Below are 13,217 nucleotides of genomic sequence, written 5' to 3'. Positions count from 1 at the left end.
AGACAAACTTCTCCACTTCAAGACGCATAGTAGGCCAGAAAAATGAAGCGCTAATCAAAGCCAAAGTACAATCTCGCCCAACATGACCTTTACCATGAAACTCCTCAATCAATTTCAGACGAAGGCTGCAATCTGGTATACACAACTGCACACCTCTAAACACATACCCATCCTCTAACAGAAAAGAGGAATGGGGTCCCTGCAGTAAACTGTGATAGCTGGGGCCAAAATAAGGGTCATCAGCATAAAGAGAGACAAAGGTCTCAAACCCGATGACGGCTACCTGTAGTCGCGCTAATAACCCATGCCGCCGACTGAGCGCATCTGCCACACGATTAGAAGAACTAGCCTGATGTTTAATGACAAAGTTGAACTGCTGCAAAAAGGCAACCCATGATGCATGATGGGCAGATACAGACTCCTGGCTTGACAAATGCTTGAGGGCTTCACGATCACTGTATAAGACAAATTCTCGCTGAAACAGATAATGTCGCCAATGGCGAATGGCCTGAACAACAGTATAAAGCTCTGCGTTGTAAGTGCTATACCTCCCACGAGCCCTTGCCAACTTAAATAAGCTACTGGTTTTCCTTCCTGACTGAGGACAGCTCCGATACCCAATTTAGAGGCATCACAATGTAATGCAAAAGGTTTTGTGAAATCAGGCAACGCAAGTATCGGGGCTGAAGTCAGATGTTCCTTAATGATCAAAAACGCTTTCTCAGCCTTGGGTGTCCACTGAAACTTACTCTCCTTCATGCAATCAGTAATGGGAGACATGATGGTGCTGAAGTGCTGAATAAATCGTCGATAAAACGACGCTAAATCGTGGAAACTCCGCACATCAGAAACTGACTATGGACGCGGCCACTGTCGAATCGCATCAACCTTAGCTGCATCCACCGTTACCCCACCGGTTGACACAACATACCCCAAAAACAAAATACTATCGGTATAGAACACGCACTTTTTAGTGGCTGCAAAGAACTTCTCCTTGCGTAAAACAGTAAGGACTTCCCTTAGATGCACACCATGAGACTCCTCCGACCCACTGTACACCAATATGTCATCGAAGTAGACAACAACGCACTTATCAATAAACGGTCGAAGTGCTTGGTTCATCACCCGCATGAACGTGCTTGGTGCATTGGATAGTCCAAACGGCATAACTAGCCACTCAAATAATCCCTCCCGTGTCTTAAATGCTGTCTTCCACTCATCACCAGGACGGACTCTTATCTGATGGTAACCACTTTTCAAGTCCAGTTTGGTAAACACAGTTGCGCCGGCCAACTGATCAAGCAAGTCATCTAGCCTCGGTATCGGAAAGCGATAACGAACTGTTATTTTGTTGATGGCCCTGCTATCTATACACATCCGATAACTCCCATCTTTTTTTGGCACTAGGAGTGTGGGGACTGCACATGGGCTGAGGCTCTCTCTGATGTACCCCTTCTGCACCAACTCCTCTACTTGTCTCCTCAATTCCTCATGTTCCACTGGGCTCATTCGATAATGTGGGCGATTAGGCAATGACGCGCCCGGTACCAAATCAATGTGATGTTGCATATCCCGCAAAGGTGGAAGACCCTGTGGAAGGTCATCTGGAAACACATCATGAAACTCAGACACCAAGGCGGCAGCTTTGGGGTGAAGACCCGTCCCCTCGGCTGCCATAGGAACTGTCGACTCTCTTGTCGCCTCAGTTCCCACTAACAACGGTACAACACCTTCTGCCAGCATCTCACTCACAAACAAAGATTGGGAAAGTAGATTACTACTGTCCCCTACCGAAGACAGATACTGCGTATCTTTGGAGGGTAGTAGTACAATCTTTTTACCCAAAAAGGTGAATGTATATGCATTTCGATGCCCTTCATGACACACATCCCTATCAAACTGCCATGGACGACCCAACAACAAATGACACACATCCATCGGCACCATATCACACCAAACACTATCACGATGCACACTGTCAATAGAAAAAGATACCAACACATGGCTAGTAACACAAATCTCATTACCTCGTCTCAACCATGCTAGGCTATAGGGAGCAGGATGAGGTTTGATGCTTAACTACAGCTTCTGCACGGTCGCTTCAGATATCACATTTTCGCAACTGCCCGAATCAATGATGAACCTACACACCTTTCCTCCAATGGCACACGTAGACAGAAAGATATTGTTTTGCTGCAGGTCCTCAGATGACCCCTTACGCGTAAGGCACGCCTGTCGGACCACCAAAAGAGGCCCCGTGTCACCTGTATGCACAATTTCAGCCTCTTCTTCTTCATTCTCCACATGAACAGAATCGTTAACATCGGCTTGTGTTGTCCCTCCAATGAACAAACCTGGGCGTGGCTGCCCATGAGATGGACAGTCTTTCCTCAAATGACCAAAACCACCACAATCAAAACACTGACTTCCACGCCCTCATCCACCAGGAGGAGCCCAGCCACCCGGATTAGCGGTTGGAGGAACCATTGGCCGAGTGTTCCGATCAACGCGCCGACCCCCAGATGTAAATGATTGGGACGGACCAGATGTGGGATTTGGGGCGAATTGTAGACCCCCACCTCCAGATGGACCACCAGAAATGCCTACTACAGAACGACGTTGTTGTTGATTTTCAGCCTGAAGTGCTCGCTGGTGAGCCTCAGAAACAGATACCGACAAGAACATATTTAGGAAGTCTTGCAAATTCAATCGTAGTCCACCAATATAGCGCGCTACCAACTGGTCTTCTGATTCTCCCACATCATTTCGTGCTATCAGTTGGTAAAACTCTGTGGAATAAGCATCTACAGATCGATTGCCTTGTCTCAAATTCTGTAAGCGCTGATACAAAGTCCTGGAATAATTAAAGGGAAGAAACACTGCCTTCAACTGTTTCTTCATTTTTTCGCACGACTGGATTTTCGCCTTACCCTGACGGATCCAGTTTTGCTTCAGTTGCTGCCACCACGCAGCAGCACGACCACGCAGACGGGTCACCACCAAAGGTACCCTTTTATTGTCGGGCACTTCTTTATAATCCAAGATCTCCTCTACTGTCGCCAGCCAATCGAGAAATTCATCTGCCTCAATTCCACCGTGAAATTCAGGTATATCAACCTTGAATCCGGATTCCCATCGCTGAAACGCGTCCTGCTGTTGCACACGAGGCTATTGAACACGAGGCTGTTGAACATGATCGCCACGTGCCTCTGACAAGGTCTCCTCATCTGACCTCTCCCCTAATTCAGATCCACCTCCATCATCACTCACTTTGGCACGACGTGGAGGAGCAGGAGATGTTCTGTTCTACACAACCTCTGCCGCCCACGTCATGAATTGATCAAATCGGATTGTCAACGCCTCAACTTGATTACACAGATTTGCAACTTCATCAATCTGGCCACCATGGCCACCATGACCACCACGTCCTCTCCCACGCACCATGCTCTGATACCAAAATGATGTAGATTAAATCTACAAACACACGACAACAATAGCCAAACGGATTGAATTCAGAAACAAACTTTTATTATTTCGTGAACAACCAAGAAAATCCTAGAAGACGTCTTGTAGCGTCTTAAATATGAAAGAAAAGATAATCTACTGGGCCAGCAGTCCCAAAATGGGCTGGGCTACAAAATGAAAATAACAAATGCTGAAAATAAATAACACAAAAATTTAAAATATTGTTTTGACACACTAAACGACTTCAAATGCCCAAAAACCCTCGTACGTCACAACAAAGTGGTGAGTTCAGTCCGAAACGCTCGCTACCTTTCCGAAATGGGGTTATGGGCCCAAAACGGACACCAAACGCAAAAGTTACATCAATTTCTTTGAAAGCCGACCATCCAACCGTTCCATGTATGCCAATGCCTGTTCCTCCACATAAACCTCATCACATCATCTTAGCCCCCGATTTCACATCTTTTTTTTCCAGATCTAAGGGTCGAGGTGTTGCCACCTCGGCACCTCGATTTAGCCCTGTTTTGGGCCTGTTCAAACAGGTTTATTGAATATAAAATGCGCAGATATACTCCCTCGAGGACTATCAATGTTAACAATAATATCTTTTGCATCAGGTTATCTGCCAACTGTCAATTCGGCATCCCTCATCTAATCCTTTTTTATATTTGCCAATGTCTATCTTCATAAGCCCATAGCATTTGCATAAAAATTTAATAAAATATCAAAATCATAAGGTTTTACCAATTATGTGTACGACCAGTGGATACTAGTAAGCATTATATTTTTGCTAACCTTCTATGTCTTGGTCAGATGCCTACTCTTTGAAGTGACGGCGTATCTGTAAAACATCTTTGATATCATAGATATGTGTTGAATACATCAACATCATCTATTACATTAAAGGAAAAGTAATCAATCAATGTATTATGGTGCTTTCAACTCAACATGATTTCCAGAATTAATTCCAACTCGAGTTTGTATTTATCGCACTTCATTATGCATCCATCAAAAGTACTCTCCAAATGTGGAAAAGTAAACTTAGACCTACCTCGCCTGATAAACTTTGGGCCTAAATTCTTCTTCATTCCGATATTTCGGTCATGTAACGAGGGTAAACTAAAATAAGGAAAATTGAGCTACCTTTCGTCCCCTAATGGAAATCATCGTTCGTCGGCGTTAACTGATTTAAGCAGTTGAAGCAATAGACCATCGTGATCGGGCTGAGAAATGGATACGCCTTATGTGAAAGAATTTCTAAGGCATGAACTGTCCAATTTTTCTCTATGACCGTCATCAAGAGCATCTAATACCTTTTTGATATTTTCGAGGTTACTATTAGAGGTCATCTTTCTCGAAAATTCACTCATACTATTGTCAATATTGTACTTCATCGTACAATAATGGATGAATTTTAGTAACTTAAATAAGCAAATTTAAACATAGGGTTGGTTAAGTAGAGTCCCCAAAGACTAGGGTTGATGAGAAAAGTCTTCACCAATTGAAAGTCAACAATATTCCAGTGTTCATCGCTGAATTAGCAAAGTCATCTTGAGACCTGGAGGATGTAAACACGTAAGGATCGTACCATCAAAATATTCTGTAGGGTACACAATTTTTACACAAATGTTTTTTTTTATCAATAAATGTAAATTGTATTGATCAAAGATATGTACAAATACACCGGGCATTCCCCGGGCTTATGAATCCAAGTCAAGTAAATATACAACTACACCAAGTATTCTTGGGTAAAACAAAATATAGATAATCAAATACAACTAATACAAACTAAAGACCCATTGATAAGGACTCGTAATGAATCAAAACATTTGGATACAAAGAAAAAATAATATTGTATACGTATGTTTTGATTCATTACGAGTCCTTATCAATGGGTCTTTAGTTTGTATTAGTTGTATTTGATTATCAAAGAAAAAATAATATTGTATACTTATGTTTTGATTCGTCGAACAATACTATCAATATGTGGTTTAACATCATCAAAAATCCTTCTATTTCTTGCCATCCAAATGAGCTAAACGGTCGTTGTAAGTGCAATCCACTTAGCTTTGCTGTGCCAAGAAGTACCCCGACTTTCCTTTTTAATCCACTTCACAACACTGGAAAGTGTAGACATAGACCGCCTAAGACCCATTGATGTGCGGATAATTTTCCAAATAGACTGGCAAAATGAACAATCAAAGAATAAATGACTTATCGTCTCATCCATGTGTTCACAAAAACAGGACTAACGATCAATCTGGAGATATTCCAATCTGTCCTTTGTAAGTAGTTTAGATTTGACTGCCAACCACAAGACAAAAACATGCTTTGGTGTCACATATGAGTTCCAATTAGAGCTAGCCCAGATTACATTTGTTCCCTTTGGCCTAAAATATTCATAAGCATCAGCAATTTTGAATCTATCAATTTACTGTCTAGCTGGATAGTTTTTCACCAACAGCCTGGCCAGTATGTTCGGCCTGGGCAATGCAATCCCTAATGTCCAGTAGTTTCTTAACAAGACGGGAATCCTCTTTCCTCGAGTTGTACATCCAAACGCAACTCCTCCGAAGGTAAACTTGATTAACCCATTTGATCCACAAGGTATCTTTCTGATAATGAATATTCCAAAGTGTTTTGACAAGTAGTACAGAGTTCTAGCTTTTAATATCCCTAAGCCCAAGTCCACCTTCATCCTTTGGTAGGCAAATATTGCTCCATGAAACCAATGGTTTGTTAGATTTCCAAAGAAAATTTTGAAGACGAGATATAACCCTAGAAACAACCGTAGTCGGAATAGGGAAAGTGGATGACCAAAAACATACAACCCCCTGAAGCACGGCCCTCACAAGTTCCCTTCTTCACGCATAAGATAACGACGCCTTAGACCAAACACCAATATAAGCTATGATTTTGTTGATAAGTGCATCATAAGTGTTGATTTTCAACCTTTTCGCTGCAAGCAGAATGCCCAAGTAGCGAAAAGGCATACAACCTTTGGGGATGCTAGCAATCTCAAGAATATCCTCCATCTCTTGGCCATAAACCCCCGCCATGTACAAGTTAGACTTGTCAACATTTATCTTAAGCCCCGACATGTTACCAAAAGTAGCAAGGCAATTCATCAAAATACTAATCGAAGTAGCATCACCTCTAGCAAATAACATCAAATCATTCGCAAAAGCCAAATGCGTAATCTTTAGTGGAGCACACTTTGGATGGAAATTAAATTCACTATTATTGGTGGCTCCTTTCAACGTCCTAGAAAAGTATTCAAGGCATAAGACAAATAAGAAAGGGGAAAGAGGATCACCTTGCCGAAGACCTTTTTTCCCTTTAAAGAATCCATGAAGACCACCATTAAGAGCAATAGAGTATGAAGGTGATGGAACACATTCCATAACCTATTCAATGAAAATAATAGGAAACTTCAATCCCTCGAGCATATTCTTAAGGAACTCCCATTGCACCGAGTCATAAGCTTTCTTTAAATCAATTTTAAGAAGGTATCTAGGGGAAATCCTCTTTCGATTGCACTGTCTCAAAAGCTTTTGAGCAAGGTGGATATGCTCCGTGATGCTTCTACCTTTCATAAAAGTATCTTGAGTTTTATCAATAATGGACTCGAGTTGAACCCAGCCGAGAAGCAAGAATCTTTGTGATCACTTTATAGAAAACATTGCAACAACCAATCGGTCTATAATCACCCATTAACGAAGAATGATTGGCTTTAGGGACCAATGCAATAACGATATGGTTCATTTGCTTTAGGAGGGATCTAGAAGCAAAGAATTCTTCAATAGCACCCGTAAATTCATCGCCGACAATATTCCAAGCCTCTTTGAGAAGTAAAGAGGAATAACCATTTGACCCCGATGATTTTTCATCACCAATGCTAAAAAGTGCATCCTTTATTTCTTGCCTAGAAATATCCCATATAAGTGAAGTGGCATGCTCATCGGGTAATAGAGGTCCAAACCTCAAATTTCTAGCTTCAAAAGGCTGACCAATGCTATCTTTTCCCCGCAACTCATTATTAACATGAATGAATTCATCAACAACTTCTTTTTGTGATGAGGTATATGAACCATCCCTCTTTTGAACAGCAACAATGAAGTTTCTTTTGGTATTTCTCTTAACCATAGAGTGAAAAAACTTTGTGCATTTATCACTATGCTTCAGGCATGCGCACTTTGCCTGTTGGAAGTAAAAACTTCTCCCAGCTTCACAGAGAAACATAGCTTCTTTCCTTAAACTTGCAACCTCATTTTGCACATGAGGGTTTGTGGGATCATCATGTAAAACCAGCTGGGATTCCTTCAAAGCTTTAGTGACTACCTCGGCTCTTGAAGATATATGCCCATAATGCTTAACATTAAGCTCTTTGAGTACTCCTTTAAGCCGTTGCAATTTTTTGCAAAGAGGAAATTGTTTAGTATCCTGTATCTCAATATTCCAAACACTAAGCACAAGATCATGGAAGTTCTCTTGTTTAGTCCACATTTAAAGAATCTAAAAGGTTTCCTTTTCCCTTCATCACATTCAAAAATAGAAACAATACACGGTGAATGATTTGAAAGGCATCCCGAAGGTAGAAACTCCGCAAAACTAAAAAAAACCCATATGCATCCAAACATCATTTACCATGGCTCTGTCAAGTTTACACCATTAAGAATTGTTGGACCAAGTGTAAAACCATCTAATGGATCTCAAATCCATAAGTCCAACATTGAGGCAACAATCCACAAAGTCCTTACCTCATATGGGGTCACATCGGCTCCATTACTTCTCTCATCAAAGTTAAGAACATTGTTGAAATCACCCAAAATCAACCAAGGCATAGAACAATCCACTCCAAACTTATCGATATTGTCCAAAGAGGTCTTCGACTAACAATTGTATGAAAACCATAGACAAAACTAACAAGAAATTTAATAGATGTGACCTTACATGTAACAATACAACGGATGACTTGTGAGGTAGTCTCCAACATTTCTAAGTCAACTTTCAAGGAGTTCCATAGCACCAAAATTCGTCCTGCACGGTGGGATGGAAAGTTGTTGATTTGCAATAGGTTGCCAAATTTATTCCGCATGATTCAGTCTAACTTCAGCACCTCCAACTTAGTTTCCAAGATACCCATAACATCAATGTTGTGTTGATTCATAAAACTTCGAACCCCGTTTTGTTTAAGGTAAGTGTTCAAGCCCCTTATATTCCAAGTGCTTATCTTCATGATGAAGGAGGAAGAACATTGCCCTTCTTTCTAACCTTAGCATTTGGTTAGTTACATTGCTCACCCTCCTTGCCTTTGAGCCTCTCATTATTTGGTTTTTCCAAATAAGTATTACTACCATCAACATCTTTTGAAGTCACTCCTTGCACATGAGTACTACCAACAGCCCTTGACTTATGAGTGTCTACATTTGGTGCAGAACAAAGAGCATTCTGCCTGGATAAAGTATGGCCTGCCTTTGTACCTCTCTTCTTACCCACAACTTGTATGAACTGCCCTTCATCCTACACAGTTTGCTGTCCACTAACCATACTTGTCTGTTGAGCATTCAAATCTGCCTGGTTCGGGGGAATCATGAACAGCCTGACTTGATTCCCCAGCCTAATTATGAACTGATGAGGAACCCATATTGGGTTTCTGTTTGGCAACCTGCTTTTTGGCGTTGCAAGCGCTAGTAGTGTGTCCAATCATCCTGCAATTTCCACAAAATTTGGGCTCATGCTCAAATTCTACCACTTGCTCCCTTAATTTGCTCGTCGGGAGATTCATAGCCACAGACCGAACAAGTTCCTTAGAGGCATCAATTTCCACTAATACACGTGCATACGATATTCTCCCCTTAGTAGCGATAAGTGTATCCGTCGATATTGGTTTTTTCCTAGTCTTGGATGCAATTTTAGCCAATGCTCTAGGATTCCAACAATCCAATGGAAGGCCCGGTAACTTCACTCATACTGGCATGGTGCAAACCTCATCATCATCGAATTCAAAACACCGAGGAATAACCTTAAGCATTAATGGTCTACCATACATAAGGTAAGGACCACCTTGTATCACACTAGTCCTAGATTCCTCATCTTTAAACTTAAAATCAACCACCCAGTTCTATGAACAAAATATTGGAACTCAACCTTCCAAGAGTTACACATAAGGAGTAGTGCTCATTTTCCGGGGAAACGACCAGCAAAAAAACCAACAATACAATAGCCCCATGAATCATCAACATTATCCACATCAAGATCCTCCAATGTAATGATATCAGGTTGGTCATCAATGGTTTTAATTTTAAAACCTTCATCAGAATTCCTATTGTCTTTGAATAAATTTACCCAAGGGGCAACCTTATTCTCACCACTATCACCACCATTTTTATCCTCAACAACATTATGAGGTTCATCATATGAGCATTCGGAACTTGTATCCACATCCCCAAGAGTTTGGGATACACTAGGTGAATTTTCATCGTCACATAATTCTACCTTATGATGTTGTTGAGGCACCACAGAAATGGAGACTTTAGTTACGGGAGCAACAGTCAAGCGCTGAACCGGTCCAATAGGCTTCTTAGCACCAAGATTATGGGCTTTCTTTCTAACCATAGTTCCAAGCACTGTTGTAATAAAAAAAGGGGCCACAAGAAACTAGACCAATACAGGCCCACTTAAAAGAGCAAATAAACAAGTGGTAATATAAAACCCGAATAGAAAGTACCCCACGTGTAGTAACCAGATAGAGTTTCAGATTTAAAAATTCAAATTTGTAGCCCAAATCAGTCAATCAACCTGCCCTCTGTCACGCTGAGAACCTGCAAATCCAGAAGCTACTTTGACCAGAATCCAAATTGTATATGAAATATACATACACAATAAATACAAACTTCAAGCTTCGAAGCACAAACAATCGGCTGGAAATCTGGCCAACCAACAAGGAGAAGAACCGTGCCACAAAGTTGCAAGAACTGATGGAAGAAGAAAACAAGCAAGAAGAAGACTGCAGTGAAAACCAAAACTGCCTGAGCCTAACCGTCCAAGACGAGACCAAACCATAGGAATCCAGTATCAATGTACTGAAAACCACGAGTTGAATTAAGGTATCACAAAGATGAACCTAAAGGGAAAATGAGCAGGCAACAATCGTAAACTGTACAAAGTTTACTTTTTACAGCATACATTTGCATGTCACATAAAGTCACGAAGTAAATATTCACATTTTTTACGTTATACAATGCATGTTGTAAAAAATGAATTGGATGCCATTAACTTTTTATGGCAAACAAAGCATGCCATTAAAGCATACATATGCACGCAGCAAAAAAACATACATTAAAGCAGTCTATTTACTATTTTAAATTGTTTATTGACATGATTACCATCAATTATATTTTCCATAATTTCAATAAAAAAAATATTGAGTAAAATTTAATAAAATATGTCAATATGTAGAGTATATCTAAATAATTCTAAGAGCATCGTTGGCCAACTCAAAAAGTTTGCCATTGCACTAAACGCTTCAGCACGTGGAAACTTCATTATTCAATGGTTTCCAAGTAGGTTTCCTCGGCAGCCCAAAGATCATTCTTCACCTACCAAAGGAAGTTTGTGCATTTGTTCAAGGCCTCTGCATCCTTCAGCTCCACAGCTCTCTTAAAGTAGTCTGCTATGTTTCAATCGATAGAATTCCTTAACATCAGTATATAAACGAATTGACAATATAGCTAATTACTCAAACAATTTTAACTAATGTACAGGAGGATTTCACCTTCATGTCGCTACCTCTCCTTCCAAACTTTTACGTCAATACTGTCAATGAATCAATGGCTCCCTTTGGCTCAGGAACAGGTTGTTAATCTCAGCAAATGGCTCCCTCATGAGAACACAATCAAATCAATATATTATGACCTGTTCATATCCTTCCTACACACAAGCAAAACCAAGTTGGTGTTTAAAATCCCAAACATCGAAAAAAAGAAAAATTCCTCGTGGACACGTGAAATCGCAAGAAGAAAATAAATAAAAAGAATCAAATAAAGACCAGCAATTGCACCAATAATTGTATAGAAGCAAACAACGTTCGCATGCACAATTCCTCCTCATGTAGAACTAATCAATTTCTATTATGATAAACAGAACATGTTCCCGCCAAGCAAAAGCATTCACCCGAAAACAGTAGAACATATTTGAAATTCCACACACCTTAATTAGATGATAAAATGTAGAAACCTTCCAAATGCTGGAGATAAACCTGGAGTACTGACCAGAGGCGCATTATGAAATTGTCAAATACCTGGGTTTGTTGAAAGAGTAAAGCAGTAAAGCAGTAGCGACGACAGCGATCGACCATTATATGTGATTTGGGAAAATTGGAATCGGAAAAGGGTTTGGACGGAAATGGCAGATGGCTGATTGAACGGATTATTGTTAATTGAACGGTTGCTAATTGAGAGCGCAAAGGTTTGGCCCGAAAGGAGATGAGAGAAGCGTAGAAAAAAGAAAGAAAATGTGAAGAAAAAAATGAAACAAAGGGTTAAATTAATCAATGGCCATCCAACTTTGTATTTAATGTCATCATGATCATCTAATTTTATTTCTTTCATCATGACCACCCAACTTTATATGTAGTGTCAATGGCCATCTAATTTGATTTTGTTTCATCATGACCACCTGACTTCATAAAACGTTTCAATGTGACTATTTAATTTGATTTTATTTCATCATGACTACCTCATTTCATAAAATGATTCACAGTGACCATTCAGATTCATATACTCATTTTAAAAGGGATAGAAGGATAACTTTACATTATATATAAAATAAATTTAAATAATAATAATAATAATAATAATAATAATAATAATAATAATAATAATAATATATTTTGAAAAATAAAATAAAATAAAAAGCTTATTTTATAAAAACTTTCCTTAAAAAAATAACATAATTATTATATTTTTGAAGTAACTTTTTATAAAATAAGCTTTTTATTTTTTAAATAACATTTTCTAAATAATAAGTTTTTATATTATTATATTTTTTAAAATAAATATTTATTATATTTTTTAAAAATTATTTTATATAAAAGGCAAAATTACAGTTTCATCCCTTTTAAAATAAGTGAAAATGGTGTAAAGAAGTTGATGATCATATTGAAACGTTATATGAAATAAGCTTGTCATGATGATATGCTTTATGAAGTTGGGTGTCATGTGAAATAAAATCAAATTGGATAGCTATGGTAATATTAAATATAAAGTTGGATGGCTATGATGAAATAAAATCAAATTAGGTAGCCATGGTAATACTAAATACAAAGTTAGGTGGCCACTGATGAATTTAACCCTGAAAGAAAAGAAAATGAAAGGAAGAGAAGATGTGGGAGAATAAAAAGAGAAAAATGGAAAAGAAATTTCAAGATCAAAACTGGGCATTTTTTACTACATGCCAATATGTGTGTCATAAATATTCAACTTTTACAGCATGCCCAATATGTATGTCGTCGATATTAAGCATTTACGACACGCCAATAATATATGTCGTAAGTAATTTAATTATTACAGCACACATATAATGCAAGATGTAAATAGTCTATTTTTAGGGCATGCTTTATATGCATAGTGTAAATGAATATCGTAAACAGCTACTTCTGCTGTAGTGGTATCATAAAAAATTTGATAGTTTGATATGCTACTACAATCATGCAATTCAAAGAGCACTTCAAGTATTCATTGTTGTTTTAG

The 13,217-nt window shown here is 39.1% G+C and overlaps 1 protein-coding gene and 1 long non-coding RNA gene across 2 annotated transcripts; both read right to left on the bottom strand.

Annotated features, from left to right (window-relative positions):
* Nucleotides 1-6,329: 6,329 nt before the first annotated feature.
* LOC111395221 (uncharacterized mitochondrial protein AtMg01250-like) lies at nt 6,330-6,869 on the bottom strand. The gene has a single exon (XM_023021215.1). The coding sequence runs from the start codon at nt 6,867-6,869 to the stop codon at nt 6,330-6,332; it is 540 nt and encodes a 179-aa protein (XP_022876983.1).
* A 3,936-nt stretch (nt 6,870-10,805) lies between these two features.
* On the bottom strand, nt 10,806-11,952 carry LOC111396018. The gene is made up of 3 exons (XR_002702910.1): nt 11,677-11,952; nt 11,243-11,397; nt 10,806-11,137 (listed from the first exon to the last, which is right to left on the bottom strand). It is a non-coding gene; the product is annotated as an uncharacterized LOC111396018 (long non-coding RNA).
* Nucleotides 11,953-13,217: the final 1,265 nt, after the last annotated feature.

This window comes from Olea europaea, chromosome 6 (assembly GCF_002742605.1).
Source record: "Olea europaea var. sylvestris chromosome 6, O_europaea_v1, whole genome shotgun sequence".
NCBI classification, from domain to species: domain Eukaryota; kingdom Viridiplantae; phylum Streptophyta; class Magnoliopsida; order Lamiales; family Oleaceae; genus Olea; species Olea europaea.
This window is presented reverse-complemented; position numbering and strand designations above follow the sequence as displayed.

Excerpts from the sequence above, each read along its gene's own strand:
- LOC111395221 (XM_023021215.1), bottom strand. The coding sequence starts at position 6,869 with ATGGAATGTGTTCCATCACCTTCATACTCTATTGCTCTTAATGGTGGT.